The sequence below is a fragment of the Gossypium hirsutum genome, chromosome D10, assembly GCF_007990345.1.
Source record: "Gossypium hirsutum isolate 1008001.06 chromosome D10, Gossypium_hirsutum_v2.1, whole genome shotgun sequence".
Taxonomy (NCBI): Eukaryota; Viridiplantae; Streptophyta; class Magnoliopsida; order Malvales; family Malvaceae; genus Gossypium; species Gossypium hirsutum.
Window position 1 is genome coordinate 63,411,549 of NC_053446.1, and position 21,407 is coordinate 63,432,955.

The 21,407-nt window shown below is 33.7% G+C and overlaps 1 protein-coding gene across 6 annotated transcripts; it reads left to right on the forward strand.

The window, feature by feature from the left end:
• The first annotated feature begins 931 nt into the window (after positions 1-931).
• Positions 932-20,764, forward strand: LOC107938198 (uncharacterized). 6 transcript variants are annotated; one of them, XM_041103573.1, is made up of 19 exons: positions 932-1,342; positions 2,652-2,731; positions 3,303-3,353; positions 3,840-4,364; positions 4,551-4,808; positions 5,615-5,680; positions 6,094-6,273; positions 6,863-6,914; positions 7,034-7,318; positions 7,434-7,544; positions 8,869-9,060; positions 9,492-9,767; positions 10,094-10,717; positions 11,554-12,059; positions 12,157-12,217; positions 12,373-12,441; positions 12,976-13,417; positions 13,500-13,600; positions 20,262-20,764. In XM_041103573.1, the coding sequence occupies exons 1-17, from the start codon at positions 1,097-1,099 to the stop codon at positions 13,048-13,050; spliced, it is 3,657 nt and encodes a 1,218-aa protein (XP_040959507.1). In that variant the 5' UTR covers positions 932-1,096; the 3' UTR covers positions 13,051-13,417; positions 13,500-13,600; positions 20,262-20,764. The 6 variants fall into 6 exon arrangements, with proteins under 6 accessions (XP_040959507.1, XP_040959508.1, XP_040959510.1 ...); XM_041103574.1 differs by having other exon boundaries at positions 13,509-13,600; XM_041103576.1 differs by lacking the exon at positions 20,262-20,764 and having other exon boundaries at positions 4,551-4,599; positions 4,708-4,808; positions 13,500-13,815.
• The last annotated feature ends 643 nt before the right edge of the window (positions 20,765-21,407 follow it).

The window sequence follows — 21,407 nt, forward strand, 5'->3', positions numbered from 1 at the left end:
ATAAACACGTAATGTGAAGTTGAATTTTTTTCGATTTTCAATCTAGGATTATAAAGTTCTTCGATATTATTCTAAAGATTTTGATTTGGCCTTATAATCATTTCTTTTGTCGAGTTTTTTTCTCTATCTTTTTTAGATGGTAATGTTGTATATTTATATGATATGATTATTGTTTATTGATGTGATATTCTAAGTAGGTTTCATATATGCCAACACTTACTCTACTTTAGACTTAACATGTTTTTATACGATGTGGGTTCGCCTATGTAGTGACGTACGAACCCACATCACACGGTCCTGTTGTAACAACGCTTAGCATCATGTGAGTTCGATACGTGAGCCCAATGGTCGATAATAATAAGTATCATAACATATTTATTTTAAAAATAACTTAAAATCTAATTTAATGGAAGTTATTCGATAATGATATTAAATAGACTTCAATTATTAATTAAAAATATAATGATTAATATTAAAAAGAAGAATATAATGACTAAATTACTAAAATTAAAAGCAGAAATATTAAATTACAAATATACAAGAATAAAATCATAATTAAACTTTATTAAAATTATTAACTTAATTGATAATAAAGATATGTAATAATTTACGATTAATTTAATTTTGACCAATAAATTTTTCTCGAGTAAGACCTCGATTTCAAATATTATAAACGGAGAAAATAAACATTAAATAAACTTACATCTAATTTAAAATTTGACCTAACTCAATATCGAAATAAATAATTAGTGGAATATAATTATCGAACCAAAAGTGATATAAAAAACAAAATTAATAATTAAATAAATTCCTAAAATTAAACCAAACAATAATGTAAAAAGAAAAAAGGTAAATAATAAAAGAAATCAAAAATAGCGGTTGCCAGCTCATAATAATACACCTCGCAATCGCATAGAATTACGCTTATACTTACAGCTAAGACTCTAAAGTTCCTCCGCGAACCTTAACAAATTTTCCTCATTTTTCTCTGTTCAAATGTAGAAATTTAATCCATTCTATAATAAAAAAATTTAATATTTAAAAAAAAAGTTTGGAGTTGAATTGAGAAATAGTTGTAGGTAGATTCGGAAATCCGATGACAACGATTTTCAGTCCCGGTCGGGGCCCCGGAAGTTCGAGGCTTCAGTTAGGAACAGCTAGTGGAGTGTCCAGGCTTAGATCTTCGTCGCTTAAGAAGCCGGAGCCGTTGCGCAGGTCGGTGGCGGATTGTCTTTCTTCTTCGTCGTCTTCTTCTTTTTCGCCGGCGGCGGGGGCTGGAGGTCTTAGTTCGTATCACCATGGAAGTCAGTTGGTTTTAAATGAAGCTTCGAGGACACTTCGGGTTCGTTATTCTTTGTTAGGATTTTAATTTTTTTTTGTTTATGTTATTAGATCTTGAAAATAATATTATTGTGTATTTTTATTTTGTGATTTAATGAATGTTTTTCGGATGTCTATAAATATCGACAAAGAAAGGAAAAAAAAATAGATTTTCTCTTTAGAATTCATTTAGGTGGCAAGGATTTAAAAGTTGATTTATTGGCAGAAGATAGTGAATTATGGTAAAAAAAAGAGGATGTAAATTACTGAACTATTGTAAGATTTACTTTGTAGTTCCACATCATTGTTGCGTTATGAAAGTTTATAAATTGGTGAAAGCCAAGAGTGAAAATGGACATCCAATTTGAATAAAAATGAGTATGATTAAATATTAAGTTTTCATTTTGTTATCTGCAAAAGTTAGATTTTAATTTTTTTAGTTCTTTAAAACTTATCTTTTGCTTCGGGCAAGCAAAAACTTAGTAAAAGCTCGACGAAATGCAGCTTAAGTGAATTGCTTGCTAATGTTGCGTTGTTGGAGTTTTTTTTTTTTTTTTTTAATAATGAAGTGTCTAAGCATTTTTCCTCGTTTTAACCGTGGTTTTATTGTTTCCGTGTACCCTAGTAAGATTTCTAGATTTTGCTGTCTTGTATTAGTTAAAATGTTTTATGGTTTCAAGGTAGGTTTAAATATTAACAACCCTAGCATGCTGACATTAACTACTTATTCAGCTTGAATTTATTATATTGAGAGAGAAACCTTTCTTGACATTGTTTGGCTGGGCAATATCTTTACTTACAGATTACTTAATTAATGAGTAATCTCTTATATTTATGTATTCTCAAATCTAATCGCAAGCAGTTTTTCTCAGTCACTTACTACCCATGGATATATAGGAAAGGGAATTCTAAATCTCATAATTCAAACATTGGTGAACTTTTCCTTTCTGTTGTCTTTTTTCCCCTGGGGTCCAAGTGTAATGGTGAAAGTGCTTTGTTTTTTCCAACTTGAATCAGCATTGATATTGATAAAGCCTAGACTTTTGGTGTAGCAAATCTTAGTTCCGCATATAACTTTACTTCTTGCAGGCATTGTAAATGATGAGAATTTAAAGTTCATTTGATTTACTATGTTAGTATGATATCTTCCTTTTGCTTCACCTGTGGAATTTGTTTTTGAATTTTATAATATTATGATTCACATACTCTATATTTTTTTTTCCTAGAGATTGTGTTTATACATATATATATTAGTATCAGATCTTTTTGTCTCACCTGTGGAATTAGTATTTGAACCTTACAATACCCGAACTTACATTTAACAATGACAGGACTATCTGGCAGCACCCTCAACAACTGACCAGTCTTACATTGTTATTTTAGAGCATACAATTGCAGAGAGAGAACGCAGGTAATTTATTTGCATAGTGTACTTATATAACCGACCATAATGTATTTTAGATAGAGATGGGTTTATGAACTTGTTTGGGTGCTAAATGGATTGGAGTTACAGATTTTAAGTGATTGTGAGGTAATGCCTATTTCTGATAAATGATAGTGTGATGTTAAATTTGTTGCACCAGTTGTTGATGTTTTGAAAGCTTAGAATGCTTCATCCATACGAGACAGTGTATTGACACCATATTTATGCAATGGAATAGTCTTGTGTAACTTATTCTAGAAACACCCATAATTTGTGTTTTGATGTCTGGAAATTTCATAGAGACGACAGTAGAAGTATATTAAATTATTAAACACTTGAATGGAATATTATATTGCAAAGAAAAAAGTAATGCATGGTTTTTATAAATAATAATTGTTGTCAGGTGTATAATTATTTTACAGTTAATTACCGATTTGCCTATTGTTGCATGTCATGCACTGAATACCTTTTCTTAACTCCTTTTTAATCTAGCCATTACTCTTAGCACAGTACTTTAACTAATTTCCTTTTCTGCTGTTATGTATATAATTTGTGCCAGCCCAGCTGTAGTGGGAAGGTGTGTGGCACTCCTGAAGCGATATCTCTTAAGGTATGCTGTTCTTGGTGTGAACTTGTATTTTCTCTTATTTTCTTTTTATGTAGAATAGGGAAGTGTTCTAATATTTTTGGTATAATTAAGGTATCCATCATGTCCATTTTACGGTTCACGAAAATTAATCTTTTTGGGGTTTGTGGCTGCCCCTCCCAACAATGTCATCTCTAGGGTTCGAACTTGAGTTCTTTCCTTGAGAATGCAATGTGTCTTATCACTGCACCTAACACTTGTTGGTAGGGAAGTGTTAGAATGTTTGTTAGTTTCAGAATGCAATAATTGAACCAGAATTGACATATATCAAGTGTTCATAAAATTATGTTCCCATTATAGTCTATTTGTAAATATGGAACTTGCTCTGATTGCTATCCAGTTTAGGACTGACTAGGAAATTTATCAAGACCAAAGGTTCCAAGATTTATAGGGTCTATTTTATATTGTTGTTTTATTTTAGGATTTCATTTTTTGTTCTATTTGGTGCAGGTATAAGCCCAGTGAGGAGACGTTGCTGCAGATAGATCGGTTTTGTGTCAGCTTAATTGCTGAATGTGACATAAGTCCAAATCAAAGGTTGTCACCTTGGTCTCGGTCTTTAAATCAACAATCAGGTTCATCAGCAATATCAACATCATCTGCAAGTGCTTCTCCTTTGTTGCCTGTATCTAGTTTTGCTTCTGTAGCCCTTGTAAAGTCATTGAATTATGTGAGATCCTTAGTGGCTCAACATATTCCAAAGCGTTCATTCCAGCCGGCAGGTTTTGCTGGGGCAACCTTGGCATCGAGGCAGTCATTTCCTTCGTTGACATCTTTGTTGAGTAGATCTTTCAATTCCCAGCGATACCCTGTGAATGTTGGAGAGTCTTCAGAGAAGAAAGATGCTACAGCTTTATCTGTTTCAAACTTGTCAAACATTGAGGACGCTGATCGAATAGAGAATCCAGAATATATTGCACATGATGTTTTGAAATGGCGCTGGCTTAGGGATCATCAGTCACCCTTTACTGAATGGTAATTGATTTTGCTATTTGCATATGCTTATTAAGTGTTCAAATAGTTCATATTGGCTTTATTACTTCTTCCCTTATAGGTATTCTAAGTCTGTGGTATGTTCTGGCTATTAATACTGTTCTTCCATGTGTTCCATTGCTTCTAAAACAAATTTAACATTTGAAATGTTCTATATTCAACAAACAGTGACCACTCTGCGTATGTGCAAGACATGAGTGCACATAATTTCTTAGAGGTAGGAGCAGCTGCTTTACTTGTTGGAGACATGGAAGCAAAAATGAATGGCCAACCCTGGAAATATTTTGGCACTGCTGATATGCCTTATCTTGATCAACTTTTACAGCCTTCACCAGTCACAACAATTGCCAATTCTGCTTCTGCTCGCTCCCATTTGAGAGCAATTACAGCATTGAAACGCAGTAAAGGAGGACCTCATCAAATTTGGTATGTTCTTCACTTACTCTCAGATTATTGCTTTGATGACTTTATGTTTAATATCACTTGCCATTATATTATTTGCACGGTTCCTAAGGATCTGTTGTGCTGTGATAGACTTATATGGTTGTGCTGTCAGACTGATCTTTGCAATTTGATGGATGGGAAAGGTCATAGACTGTTAGCTTTTAAGGCAATAATTTCAAGCTTCTTTCCCAGTTAGATGTTTGGAGTCTTGTGGCTTGAGGTTCTGTTTTCTACAAACCTTTTTCCGTACCTAATTGTATTATGACCGCTTTTATGGAGTTTGCAAATTTGATTAAGTTGGAGGGCCTGGGACATTGAAACAGTAGATGAACTCTGCATGTTTTGGTTTGTTGGTGCCATATTACATACAACCAATCTGATGTTTACTGTATTCTGGATTCAAAAGAATTTAACCAATTGTGTTAGAAAGATATGTGTGTGTGTGTAACTTTTGTTTCATTCTAAAATTCTTTGTTGCTTTCATTTGGTTATGAATTATTTGTTTTGACTTGTTGGTGTTATACCATGTATGACAAATCTGATGTTAGCCATAATCTGGATTTCAGTGGATTTAGCCAATCCCTTTAGAAAGATATATATTTCAGTTTAAGAGAAAATTAGCATGATTATCGGGATGCTCTGAAACTTAAGTTTCTTTAAATGGTAGTATAAGTAGCAAGGTAGAGCTGTTTGAGTTTAAGAGAAGATTAACTATGCAAAGTTTTAAACGTAAATTTTGAATAAAGTTGTATGGTTACAGTTTGGGTTATTGGGTATAATTTGTGTAGGGATGATTCTCCTGCAAGCACATTCCGCCCACGTGCCCGACCACTTTTCCAATATCGCCATTACAGGTGTGCAATTTGACATCCTTTAATTGATGGTATATTCCTTTTGTGATTTGTTAGCTAATGAATTTTGCTTCTATTGCAAGTTTACTAGGTTTTGGAATTAAAAGGGAGCTTCTCTTTTTCTTTTTTTTTTCCCTATTAGCAAATACTCCATGTTTAACTTGAGGACATTTATGTTATTGAGTTGAACATGAAGCATTTGCTAATATCCGTATATGTTAATTGTATAATTGTTCCTTGGGATCATGATCTGTGCCTGGGTCTATCCCACATAGTTACAGATAGCTTCTTGTTCTGGAGTGCATAATTATTGTATTTATTTTCAAGTGCTATTTCTTTCACAACATTGATAGATCTCAATGTGGTTGAGTTTGTGTTTTCTTTTTTCTCTAATAAAATATTTTTGCGTGCATCAGTGAACAACAACCTTTGCGTTTGAACCCTGCTGAGGTATGCGAGGTCATTGCAGCCGTCTGCTCTGAGACATCTTTAACAAATGCTAATACCATGACGGTATCTTCTAGATTAAGTAATAACAGTGCAAAGCCATCAATGGATGTGGCTGTGAGCGTCCTTATTAAGCTGGTTATTGACATGTATGTCTCTGTTTTCTTCTTTTCTTTGACCTCTTTTGTCCTATATTGCATACGATACATTTAACCTTTCTTTCTCTCCCTCTCTGTCCCCAACAAGCTTTCTTTGGTCATTATAATAATATAATAACAGTATCGATTACTTTATACGTATTAGCCTAAGATGCATAAGTTATTCTCGAATCATCCTTATGTAAAGGGTGATAAGCTTTCTGCTTTTTTATCCGGCAATACTAAGTACATGGTGTTGCAATGCATTTGGAATAGTTTCCTAATTCATTGCTATTTAAAAGTAATTTATCTGAGAAAATGCATATCCATTTGAAGTATCTGAAGTTGACATCCCGTTGATCATTTTGTGGGCACACTTTGAAATGCCGCTTGCTTAATTCAGGTTGAAATCTGACCCATTGCAAGAGTCAGTTATTCATAAATAGTAGCAGGGGTTTGATTCTGAATTTCCAACATACTTGTTTGTGCACAGAATCATGTGATTGATTTTGTTTCATTTTTCTTCACTTGTTTTCTTCTTTTAATTTTCACATCTAATGATGATTACTGGTATGGTGTTGCTGAAAATTCTGTTTTGTAGGTATGTCTTGGATTCTGGAACTGCTGCTCCTCTCACTCTATCTATGCTTGAGGTTTTTGTTTATTGTATTTTCAGTTTCTTATTCAAGTTTATGAAATCATCTTTTAATCAGTTTCTTATTCAAGTTTATGAAATCATCTTTTAACTCTTACCTTTTTTTTTTCCTTATAGGAGATGCTTAGTTCTCCAAGAACAGCGTGTAGGGTGCGTGCTTTTGATTTAATTCTAAACCTTGCAGTCCATGCTCACTTGTTAGAGCCACTGATAATTGATGATAATTCTGCAATTGAGGAAGAGTATTCTCAAGAATTACTTTTAAATAGTGAAGATCAGCTTACCACGCAAGGGAGAAGGAAACTAGCTTCTTCCAAGAAGTTGGGAAGCACCTCATCTATTGATAAATTTGAGTCTTGGATTTTAAACATTTTATATGATATACTTCTTCTTCTTGTTCAGGTACTGGCCGTCTTTTAACCGAAGCTTCTGTACTTTGGCTGCCTTGATTTTAGGATGTTCCATCCATGCTTGTCTCTACTTCCATTTTACTTTTCCTTGCTATTGCTTGTTGTAGATTGACGAGATGGAAGAAGCTGTCTGGGCTTCTGCCCTAAGCTGTTTACTATATTTTGTGTGCGATAGAGGCAACATTTGGAGAAATCGATTAAAAGGACTTGACATCAGGGTGAGTTGGTTTTGTCTGCCTATCTACCAGTTCCTGGAGCTTTCCCAAAATTACCATGTTGTATTCTTACCTTGATTTAACCCATGAGGGCTTCGTGTGTGTCTGTGTGGAGGAAATTACGTCTAGGAGGTGATTTGGAAGTTTCGTTTCTTGTGTGTGCACGTCTTCAATTTTTGGAAGTACTTGTCGTGTAAAATTGGCAGCATCCATTTTAAATATCTAAATGAAAAAAAAAAAAAATCCCAGTGAACTTATCAGTCTCCAAGTGGTAACATAGCACTTTTGCATCTACCATGTTAAACTTCTGAGTCGCACTTTAGCAGTGTGAAATACCTCTCAATAAAGTTCAACCTCTGCTTTGCAAGAATTTCTACAACCAATCTATACAAAATGTTATCTTAGCATTACTCTCCCTCTGAATAATCCTGGTGCCACTTTATGTTGGGTCATACATGGAGCAACTTTTTCTTTACTATACTCTGAGGAATTGCAAAGCTGAAAGTTGGTTGGATTTGCCAGATATGTGATTCAGTTCTAACCATATAGGTTCTGAGAATATTGGGTGGTATTTGGTATGGCTCGATGAAAAGACGGTCCGTTTCTTGTTGGAAAATTTCATATGTTGCAGGAGTTTATTGACCCTAATTTTTACTTTTATTTTACATTATGCACCCTTTGCATTATATGTTGGTAGAATTTGTTTGGTGTGCGATTCAATTCTAGTCTTAAGGTTCTGTCAATGTTGGGATTGGTGTTTTATTTCAACAATTTTAGGTTAAAAAAAAAAACTGAACTTTACTACTCTTCCCAGGTAAGTACATATATTTTTATTGTATCCAAGCATGCCCGTAATCCTTAATCGGTACTGATTTTTTTCCAAGATTTTCAATTTTCAGCCACATCACCATACCGCCTCAACTTCCATGTGGAGGGAAAAAATCCAACTGGCATTGACTGTCATAAAAGTCAACTTTTTGTTTGTGATAAGTGTTTATTCAGACACAAAATTGAAGGTTTTGGACTTATTTGGGTCAATAAAAGTATAAGGCTTACCTAGCAAGTGTAAAAACTCTGGTTTTATCTTGTATTTTAAGCATAACTCTAATTTTTGCATGTCTTTTGTGTTATGGACACTCCACTGTTTTTCTCTATCAAAACCATACCATGCAATCTTGTCAGTCAAAGCTGACCTAAATTTTGGTTGGATTTCCTTTGAGGAAATTTTAAGACTCAGGGTTCTTTGCTTAATGGTATTGGAACTTAGTATTATTATGGCAATAAATCTCGGTCTCATTTATGGTCTCTTCACTTGTGTTGTCTTCAGGTTGTCAAGTCAATTTTGGTGATTAGCCGGATAAATTCCTGGGCTGAAGTTGTGCATTGCAAGCTTGTTTGTATCCTAACAAACATGTTATATCAAGTACCTGATGAATCTACTAAGGCCGTCATGAGTACAGCTAATTTTCTTGTTGACCAGCTTGACCTGATTGGAGGAATTGATTTTATCTTCATTGAGGTATGCTAATTAGTTTGATCTGGGCATCTATAGAAATAAGATTGATTTTATCTTCTTGTTGACCAACTTGACCTGCTACTCTTGGTCTTCATGTAAAAATTTTAGCAATAATTAAAGGATTAATTTAGCTGAATGAAAAAACCTTGGGACCCTATCCAATATTTAATAACACAACAGAAGCAGTGGATTCCAATTGCTTAACAAATTTTTGGAAATGTGTGACAAGTAATGAGGTTTGTTCTAGTAATGGCTTGCAATGTTCATATTTATGAAGTTGTTGGACCTAAGAGGGATTAATGGGTATCTGATGACTCACACTACGTGTTTTAAACACCTCATAAAAATGGATTAATTGAGATATATGCAAAATTTCTTAAATATAGAGAAACCTTTTAACTTGTATGTTTTTTCTTTTCAATTATCAAGTGCAGTATTCATTGTCAACCTCAAGGGACGAAAGAAAGCATCTTTATGTGGTGCTTTTCGACTATGTTTTGCATCAAATAAATGAAACATGCATATCAACCGGAGCTTCTGAATATAATGATGATGAGATTCAGCCAATTGCTGCACTGCTTACTTTGGCTGATGCACCGGAAGCCTTTTATATCTCTGTTAAGCTAGGGGTGGAAGGCATTGGGGAGCTTTTGAGAAGATCACTGTCAACTACATTGGATAGATACCCTAACAGCGAGCGGTTACATACGGTAATTTTTTGTGAATGTTTTTGCAGTTTTGCATGTATGTTTTTAATATTTGGCGGGTGGGGATGATAAACAATCAGGCTATTGATTTGATGTATTGTGTGTGGTCGGTTATATGATTCCACTTGTTTGATTCATTTCATATATGCAAGTAGAGCTTTGAGATTAAAAATGAATCAGAGGAGGGTTTAGCCGTATCATGTTAAATTGTGCCTCTGGCTCACCTCATCTCGACTAATATATCACGGGAGTTTGCTGAAGTGATAACGAAATGTGTGAATTGCAAGCATATATCTGCTTTTCTGATTATTATTTGTTTTCCTTTGCAGCTTTTGGAAAATATTACGGAGAAATTAGATAGAATAATTAGTTCATTTACTCATTTGGACACAGAGTTCTTTCAGCTGAAACAGATAACAAAATCCAACAAGTTGAAGGGCAATGTTGAGGGTTCATCTACACGAAATAGTGTTGCAATGAAAGCAAAGCTGGCTTGGTCTATTTTACATTCTCTTCTTCATTCGGATAGAATCCTTTACCGCCAAAATGGATTTATCTGGTTAGGAGATCTGCTTATTGCTGAAATAAGTGACTCGAGGAATGGGAGTATTTGGTCTAATGTCAGGAGCTTGCAGAATAAAATTGCTTATGCTGGTGTTCATGATTCCTCTGATCCTTCTGATATTCCGTTGTCTATCTGGCTGATGTGTGGTCTTCTGAAGTCGAAGAACAATTCTATTAGGTGGGGCTTCCTAGTTGTTCTAGAGAGGCTTCTCATGCGATGCAAGTTTTTGTTAGATGAGAGTGAAATGCAACAGCCAAGCAACAGTGATGTTAGCCCTGGCAATAGGGATACTCGACTGGAGAAAGCAATTACAGTGATAGACATCATGAGCAGTGCTTTGTCCTTGGTGGCTCAAATAAACGAAACAGACCGTATAAATATTTTAAAGGTATTTTGCTTGGAAAGCTTCCAAACCATCATGCAAAATGTCAGTGATATTTGAAATAATCTTTTCTAGTTTATCTTGGACCAAAGATCCTGTTCATTAGCTGGCCTTATGATTAATATCTCTCTCTGTTTTCAGTTCCTGAGAAAGAATTCTTTGAGGACTGAGGATGATCTTGTTTAAGCCTTTTTCCTTTTCTTTTAATCTAAAATAGTTTGTGCACTTTAGATAGTTGCTAATTTTCAAGTTTGTAGTTCTTTAAATTACACCTAAGTGAACTTAGTTAATATTTTATGATTCAGATTATTGGTACTTAAAAATCATTCTAATTTAATAGAAGAGATCAGAAGACAAGAACAAAGCTTGGAGAGTTTACCTTTTCATTTGTTAACTAGAGGTCTCACATTAGCGATGCTGCATCATGTCTTAGGTAGAAGGCTATATGCAAAAAGGTTGCTTTCTCTGTGAACTTTTTGGTGCGTTACGTGTGAAGCTCGGGCACTTTTTTGATATCTGTATTTTTTTTTCTATGGCATCTTGGTATGGATATTTTTCAGACCTGCTTAGATACTGTGAGGTTCCTCTGTCAGCCATCTTGCTTGATACATGTCTTATATACACATGTATATTGTGGTTACGCTTGATGTTTGTTCCTTTGAGATTATCTACTCGTTCCCAAACAATAGGACACGGACAGCATAAAATAAATTGTATACATCTGAGATTTTGAGGATTTAATCATTAACTTTTGCATTTTGCATATGAAAGAGTTGTGCACCATTTCCTCACTCGTGCTTTATAAATCTTTAAGAGTCACTGTTTCTCTCTTTGTTGAACAGATGTGTGATATTCTATTCTCTCAATTGTGCTTGAAAGTTCCCAATTCAAATTTGATGCCATTTGGAGAAGGAATACAGCGGCCTAAAGTTTTCACTCGCACAGAAGAAATTAGAAAAACTAGTAATATAAATTTTGTATCTCAACAAGAAAGCTGTCCCTGGGATCAGATAATGGAGGAAACTGATAGCAAATCAGGCTACAGTGTTAGTAGTCATTTTGTATGCGAGACAGCTTCTATGGCTGCGCTGCTACTCCGAGGACAAGCCATTGCGCCAATGCAATTAGTTGCACGTGTTCCAGCTGCTCTTTTCTATTGGCCTTTGATTCAACTTGCGGGTGCAGCAACTGACAACATTGCACTAGGTGTTGCTGTTGGAAGCAAAGGAAGAGGGAACCTTCCTGGTGCTACTTCTGATATTCGGGCTACCCTTCTTTTGCTTCTAGTTGGTAAATGTACTGCCGATCCTACAGCTTTTCAGGAAGTTGGTGGAGAAGAATTTTTCAGGTGATCTCAATTTCTTTGCTTGTGAAGAATGAATTTGACAGAAGCTTACCTTCAGGTGAGTGGAAACATGAAGTTTCTTTTTTATCCTTCGTTTCAGGGAACTTTTGGATGATACTGATTCTAGGGTGGCATATTACTCTTCGGCTTTTCTATTGAAGGTTAGAAAACTCTATCTTGCATTTTCCTTTATCTCTCTCCTCTCCCACTTCCCTTCTATTTTTCTTTTTTCTGTTCCCCTTTTATTTCCCTCCGTAGCCCTTCCCCTTGTGGTTATGCTTTGCCACTAAGCCATTCTAGCATGGGAACTTTGCAGAGAATGATGACTGAAAAACCAGAAAAGTACCAACACATGCTGCAAAAGCTTATCTATAAAGCTCAACAGGTAAGTGATCCCTCTATGTTCAATATGAAGTCGCTTTATTGTAATTATGAAGCAGTACATAAGAACAGCTGATGAAAATATTGGCATGAATATGGAAGTTGTTTTTAGTTTGGAACTCCAGATAACAGCATTTCCACAAAAGAAAACTTCAACCCATTATCCTTATATAATTGATTATACATCTCAAAGTTTAAAAACAATATTTCTGCTCAGTACTGTTCTACTTTAATCAATGTCCTTGACTGTGTCAGCCAATCACTGTACCAGTCATCTATTGGATTGTTTTTGCTATACGTTATTCCTTTTAGTTAAAATGATTTGACTGTAACATATGGATGGCCTATTTGCTTCTGGTGAAACATCTTATCTTTGTGTCCATTTCTTGAAGTGCTGATAGAGAAGTTTAAAATTTTATAGTATTCATTGTATTTGTTTTCTGCATTGAATTTACACGTTTTCTCAATTGTAATTTAGTACTGCTACTTTTAAATTCTTTGTTGCTGAAATCTTTGTTTTTGTGCACCTAATCTGCAGAGTAACAATGAAAAATTGCTTGAGAATCCATATCTTCAGATGCGCGGGATATTCCAACTATCAAATGAACTTTGAACTTAGTTGCATTTGACGATTCTTCTCTGCAGAGTTTAAATATACATCCAGCTGGAGGCACTGTAGTGTTCATTAACAGGACTTTCCTTGTGAATTTTTAACCCTAGCAATATTTGGCCCGACTCTCTGAGTCTGTTCTTGATGTATGCTTGACTAAGTGAGCCTGCACAAGATAGTTTGGAATCCTAAAGTAGTTCTAAGATGCAAAGTTACTGAATTTAGGCGAAGACTTTGCGATTCCAAGCCTGACTCCCTTTCTTAGGGAAAAAATGATTAGAATTGTGAGCTTTGAGACTCTGGATGATGGTGTAAATTCTTAGAATGCTGCTATATATGCTCCCAGATCTGCTGTAAAAATGGAGTGAAGGTGAGACTTCTAATATCTGCTTCCCTTGTTTCCATCTACTTGTTCAGACATTAATAAATGGACTTGACACCTAAAATTTCAGGAATGCCAGGAGAAAGAGTGGAGCGATTGGAGCTGTCAATTCATCTGCCTTACAGTTGTGTTACTGGATTGTGTATATCAAAGGGTTGAACATATCTTCAGGTATCCCTATCTTTCTTTTATCATATTAAGTTACCGGTTCATGCATATTCATTCATTTATGTTCAAATTCAATTGCTCCTTTCTGCCATCATGCTGTTCTTGTTAAAAGCTAAGCTACACAGACTTTGTTTTAACGCCAATGTAAAATTGTATTTTGGTCCCTCCGAAAATTGTAAAGTTTAAGCTAATATAATGGTCAAATTGAATTTTTGCCCCCTCCCCCTCAAATTTATAATTCAATTCTGCCCCACCCCCCCCCCCCCAAAAAAAAATTATTAAAATGCAATATTGGTTAAACCTAAAATTGGGGGCCAGCCTTTTTTGGTCACATAAGAGCCAAATCATTCAAAATGGTCATATAAGGGTCAAACCTTTATGACAGTGCTCAAATGAAGGCTAAACTTATCAAAATGGTCAAATAAGGGTCAAACATCATGTTTCAAAATATGTTTTTATTTATTTTTCTTTCTTTTCAAGTAATATCTAATTCTGTTATATGTGTTCTATTCTAAACATGTTAACATTCACTTAATTTCTACTACAAACTAGGCTAAAATGCATGAAAAGTCCTTATTTGACCAACCCTTAAAAGATTGAGTCCTAATTTGAGTATTTAGCTTATAAAATTTTTGGCTTCTCCCCTGGTGGCTATAAGGTATTCTTAGTACAAAACTCTGGTAAGGAAAAAACTCGAACACACGATCGGAACTCGAAAAGAAAAAGAAGAAATAGGACAGGCTCCAAGGCGTGTATCAAGCCACTATCTTTAAGGTTATATTCGCCTCCACTTATCTTCAGTGTGCAAACGAGTTCCAAGCAAATTAACCTCGAGGATACAATGAAGTCAATGACTATTTGCGTTTTGCACTGACGAGAATAGTCCACTATGCACTGAGTAATGTATAACAAAAACTCAATTTCTACAAAGGATTTCTGCAGTAATACTTTATAGAATAATCTAATAATATTAGAAAATGAAGGAAGAGAAGAAATAATATTAGAATTTGTTGATCTGATTTCCAAATGAAATCCCATTCCTATTTATAGGAATTTTCTTGTCTCTTCATAGAGACATCTTTCAATAAGTGTCTTTATGAATAAATAAATAATAATAATTATTCATTTAATTTTGTAACTATTCAAATAATATTTTTTGAATAGTTATAATTCTTTTTTAAAAAATCAAATGATATAACTTTTGACCAATGACTAAAAGTTTTATCTTTCGATTAATTACACCCATTCATTTATAGTTATTGGGATACTATAAATATTTGAAAATATTCCAACAATCTCCCCCCATTTTCAAAATATTTAGATTTTGATATTCTTGGAAATCAATTTGCATAAATAAAGGTGTCTTACGATTGAACCTTCACTTAGTGAAAACATGTTAAAGTTAATCGAAATTGTATGGTAGACTAAGCTTTGAACCAACTATTCCATTTGATTAACTGAACACATCTCATACAATGATTTCAACATCAGTCAATGTATAGTATCTAGGGACACTATTATAGCCATGTGTCTATGTCCTCTTTTCATGAGTGCTGTCAGAGCCAAGCCCTTAAGCTCCTAAAAGCGGCCACACTTCCACTCACATAGGTAGATCCCATCAAAAGTGTTCCCGTAATTATAACACTCTAACATATTTATGTTATGGGTCCATTAAGAGTACATTACTCATCCTTCCCTTATCATTACGGGTACCTAGCACTTTAATCTTAGGATGGATTTATTTATAGTGCTAACAGTCACATACTAATGATGTACTTTGTCTCATTGAACTCAAGACTTGACGTTATACCAAGCGTTGAGTCGAGTTTCCATCATGGGTGACTCTAATTAATAGGCTTGAGTCCCATCCCTTTTGAGGTCCTTTTTACTGCATCTCTAGCAAGACTTTTTGTCAAAGGATCTGCCAAATTTTCACTTGACCTCACATAATTAATAGTGATCACTCCATCAGAGATTAATTGTCGGACATAACTATGTCTTAATCCAATGTGTCTAGACTTTCCATTATATACTTGGCTATATGCCTTTGCTAGAGTAGCCTCACTATCACAACGGATAGAAATAGGTGAAATTGGCTTAAGCCATAAAGGTACATCATAAAGCAAATTTCTTAACCATTCTGCTTCTTTAGATGCAGCGGCTAATGCAATAAATTCTGCTGCCATGATGGAATCAGTAATACATGTTTGTTTCTTGGAACCCCAAGAAATGACTCCTCCACCAAGAATGAAGATCCACCCACTAGTAGATGCATGATCTTCCAAACTTGTAATCCAACTAGCATCCGAATACCCTTCTAAAACTGGAGGATATCCATTATAACACAATCCATAGTTAATAGTTTTCTTTAAGTACCTAAGTACTCTATTTAAAGCTTGCCAATGCAAACTACTTGGATTACTTGTGTATCTACTCAATTTTCCAATAGCATATGCAATATCTGGTCTTGTACAAGTCATTATGTACATAAGACAACCAATTAGACTTGCATATTTCAATTGATCAATTTTCCTACCAGCATTAGATACTAATTTTAATTGAGGATCCATGGGTGTAGATGGTGGTATACAGTTGAAAAGATCAAACTTTTTAAGCACATTTTCAATGTAATGTGATTGTGATAAAGCTATAGTGCTTTCATCTCGGGTTATTTTAATCCCAAGAATAACATCTGCTACACCCATATCCTTCATAGCAAAGTTGTTTGACAAGAATTTCTTTGTGTTTTCTATTTGTTCCAAATCCGTGCAAAAAATGAGCATGTCATCTACATATAAGCAAATTATAACACCCTTTCCATTATCAAATTTACTATATATGCACTTATCGGATTCATTTATTTTATAGCCATTAGCTAAAACAACCTTGTCAAACTTTTGGTGCCATTGTTTTGGTGCTTGTTTAAGCCCATATAAAGATTTAACAAGCTTACATACCTTATGCTCTTGTCCTGGAACAACAAATCCTTCCGGTTGCTCCATGTACACTTCCTCTTCCAATTCACCATTTAAAAATGCAGTTTTAACATCCATTTGGTGAACAACCAAATTATATATAGAGGTAAGTGATATTAATAGTCTAATTGTAGCAATTCTTGCTATTGGAGCATAGGTATCAAAGTAATCAATACCTTGTCTTTGTGTAAAACCTTTTGCTACCAACCTTGTTTTAAATTTATCAATGGTTCCATCGACCTTCATTTTCTTTTTGAAGATCCATTTACAACCTATTGGTTTGGAACCTGATGGAAGATCAACTAAGATCCAAGTTTGATTTCCCATTATTGAATCCATTTCATCATTTATTGCTTCTTTCCAAAAAGCAGAGTCTTGAGATTTCACTGCTTCTTCAAATGTAATAGGATCAGATTCGGTATTATAACAATAAGGTATCTTATTGCATATACTTTCACCTTTTCCTTCTACAAGAAACATAATGAAATCTGGTCCAAAATCTTTGAACTTTTTAATCCTCTTACTTCTTCTTAATTCTTGACAAGATTCATCATTATTATCAATTTGTTTCAATGGAATCTCATTCTCATTTGAAGAATGAATCAATTGTTGTGGTTGTAATTGTCTTGATATAGAATTAAATCTATTTTCATCAAAAATAGCATCTCTTGATTCAATAACCGTATTAATTGAAATTGAATCATTTGGTTCAATTACTATGAACCTATATGCCTTGCTATTATGTGCATAACCTATAAATATGCATTCAATTCCTCTTTCACCTAACTTTTTACGTTTAGGTGTTGGAACTTTTACAATAGCTCTACAACCCCAAACCTTTAAATAATTAAGGTTTGGTTTCCTTTTCTTCCATTGTTCATAGGGGGTTATTTTAGTTTCCTTATTAGGAACTCTATTCAATATATGACAAGCTGTTAGAACAGCTTCTCCCCAAAAACCCTGTCCAAGACCTGAATATGATAATATTGAATTTACCATTTCAATCAAGACTCTATTTTTCCTTTCAGCTACACCATTTTGTTGTGGTGTGTAAGGGGCTGAAACTTGATGGACAATTCCAGTGAGTTCAAAATAACTTGGATTATAGTATTCTCCACCTCTATCCGATCTTAAGCACTTGATAAATGATTCACACTGAAGTTCAACTTCAGATTTATAAACTTTAAATTTATCAAGCGCTTCATCTTTTGAATGCAATAAATATACATAACAATATCTAGAACAATCATCAATAAAAGTAACAAAATATTTCTTTCCACCTAATGTAGGAGTATTATGCAAGTCACATAAATCACTATGTATCAAATCAAGCAATTTTGTTTTCCTTTTAACCTTAGGGAAAGGATTTCTTGTAATTTTAATCAACATACAGGTATTGCATTTTTCAATATTATTATTAAAAACAGGAATTAAATCTAATTTATACATGTCATTCAATTTTCTATAATTCAAATGACCTAATCTATAATGCCACAAACAAAATGATTCAACCATATAAGCAGAAATAGTATTTTTATTCTTATTAATAATATTAAGTTTGAACATGCTTTCATACATATACCCTTTTCCTACAAAAATTCCTCCCTTAGACAAAATAAACTTATCTGCCTCAAAAACAAGTTTGAAACCAAACTTATTCAACAGACTTCCAGACACTAAATTTTTCCTAACTTCTGGTACATAATATACATCATTTAAGGTTAAAACCTTTCTAGAAGTGAATTGTAGTTCAACAGACCCTTTGCCTTTAATTGTTGCGGTGGAAGAATTTCCCATGTACAAGACATTGTCATTTTCACATTGTGTGAACTTTGTGAACATGCTTTTGTCTTTGCACACATGTTTGGTTGCTCCGGTATCAATCCACCATGTATTATCATCTTGTGCCATATTAATTTCAGATATCATTGCAACGAACTTTTCGTTATTATCAGCCTTAAAAGATGATTTCTTCTTTAAAAATCGACATTCATTCTTGAAATGTCCCGGCTTTCCACAATGATAGCATGAGCCTTTTTGTTTCTTTTTGAACTTAGGTGCTCTATCAGCCTGATTGAACTTTCTTTTGAATGGTTTAGTAGTCTGTACTTCCTCCGTAACATGTACTTTGGCATTTTCAGAATTTAGGTTCTGATCTTGTTTTCGATACTCTTCTTCAATACGAAGATGATTTGCCAAAGCCTCAAGAGATATTTCCTCTTTCTTATGTTTTAGACTTCTTTTAAAGTCTTTCCAAGATGGAGGAAGTTTGTCTATTATGGAGGATACCACAATCATTTCATCCATTTTCATATCATATTGCTTAAATTGATTCAGCATCTTTTCAATATCACGAAATTGTTCCATAACAGAACGACCATCAACCATTTGATAATTATTGAAACGACTGACAAGAAATTTCTTACTTGTAACATCTTCGGTCATGTATCTTGCCTCCAATTTGTCCCATAATTCTTTAGCGGTGACGTCGTTTTGGTAGGTGTCGAACAAACCATCAGATAAACCATTCAATATGTGGCCCATGCACATGTAATCAGCATTGTCCCATTTTTGTCTTTCTCGGGTTGCAGCAACAGATTCATTTTCATTCTCTTCAGGTCTTGGAGTATCCAAAACATAAGCAATCTTCAAAGTTGATAACAAAAAGTGCATCTTTTTCTGCCATCGTCGAAAATTGCCACCATCAAAACGATCAAGTTTAACAAAGTTGTAAGCCAACTCCCTTAGTATTCCACTTTCATGTGTTGTGGTAGTCATCATGAAATATAACCTTAAAATTGTTAGTACGAAACTCCGGTAAGGAAAAAACTCGAACACACGATCGGAACTCAAAAAGAAAAAGAAGAAATAGGACAGGCTCCAAGGCGTGTATCAAGCCACTATCTTTAAGGTTATATTCGCCCCCACTTATCTTCAGTGTGCAAATGAGTTCCAAGCAAATTAACCTCGAGGATACAATGAAGCCAATGACTATTTGCGTTTTGCACTGACAAGAATAGTCCACTATGCACTGAGTAATGTATAACAAAAACTCAATTTCTACAAAGGATTTCTGCAGCAATACTTTATAGAATAATCTAATAATATTAGAAAATGAAGGAAGAGAAGAAATAATATTAGAATTTGTTGATCTGATTTCCAAATGAAATCCCATTCCTATTTATAGGAATTTTCATGTCTCTTCATAGAGACATCTTTCAATAGGTGTCTTTATGAATAAATAAATAATAATTATTCATTTAATTTTGTAACTATTCAAATAATATTTTTTGAATAGTTATAATTCTTTTTTAAAAAATCAAATGATATAACTTTTGACCAATGACCAAAAGTTTTATCTTTTGATTAATTACACCCATTCATTTATAGTTATTGAGATACTATAAATATTTGAAAATATTCCAACAGGTATGGCTCTCTTTAAGTTATAGAAAAGACTTTAAAAATTAGAGAATATCCATGGTCTGTTCATACCTATATTTGACACTCACCTTTGAATCCGGTAATATAGGCTGAAAGATGTGCACATCGATTATCATGTTTGAAGATCCTTTTTGAAGTTATTCATCTTAACGAAACTTAAAGATAGTTGTTTTACAATTCAAAGAATGTTCCATCATCATTACTCATTTCACTGCTTGCGCTGATATTTCTTCATTTTGGAACAGATATTCTTTATGCTTTACACAATACAGAAGCATTTCTGGGCAGCTAAACGAGACGTTTTTTCTTTGTACAGAATTAGATTTTCCCTTGGCCTTACTTTTTTTTTTTTTTTTGCATTTTGGGGTTAATATCTGCTACATTTTAAAGGCCATCCTTGGTAATAAAAAAAAGAACCATTCAAGCTTTAACTCATAGCTGTTCGTTTCCACGATGGTGATACGAACTACAAAATAGGACCTCCTTAACATGCTCCGATTCCGGTAACAGGGAGTTATCTCACCTTGGATGTCTTTGTTTTTAATGGACATCTCCAAAGTGTGTTGCATGACATGACATTGTAAATATCTGAATTTGGCTTTTACATTTTTTTGACTTTGCCTTATTCTATTCTTGTAAAAATGTTTTGCTGATAATTTTTGCATTATATTGCAAGTTTTGATTGTTTGATTTTTGAAGGAAAAAAAAGAAAAGAAAAGAAAAGGCTTTGCACCTGAGATTTATGCTATTATCATGTCTTTTTATTTTATTTCCCCCCTTTTTTGTGCAATAAGGAAATAAATTTGTTGGTTTCTCAGAATAATTTTTTTGTAAGGCTTTTTTCTTTCTCAAATCTTTCTTTCTTATATTTCACTTTACAAAAATGGTTCAATGATATGTTTGTATTCTCATTAATCATTCAACTTTATCTTAATAAATCTATCTGATAGGGATATGAAATATATTTTCAAGATGTCAGTTTTTTTTTTCATTAAGAAATTGAAAATATGTGTTAAGCATTGACTTTGATTATCATAGTATGTATCTAATGCAATATTTCTATTCAAGGAAAGTGAGGATAATCCCATCTCTTTGGGCCTCATCAACATTAAAAAAAATATCTATACAACTTTCTATTATCAAAATATTTTCAAATTAGGAATTATTATGATAAGGTTTTTTTTTAAAATACTTATTAATTTATACCAAATGAAGCACATATCTAATGTCAAAATTGATGGACAAAATATTAAAACAAAAACTTTATTTTGTGAATTTAATTGGAAGGGACCAACTTAAAATTTAGTCCATGTTTCCAGATATTTTGTGCAATTAGCTGTTATTAATAATTATATTTTTTGGAGTTCAAATAAAAGTGTGTTTTATTAGTT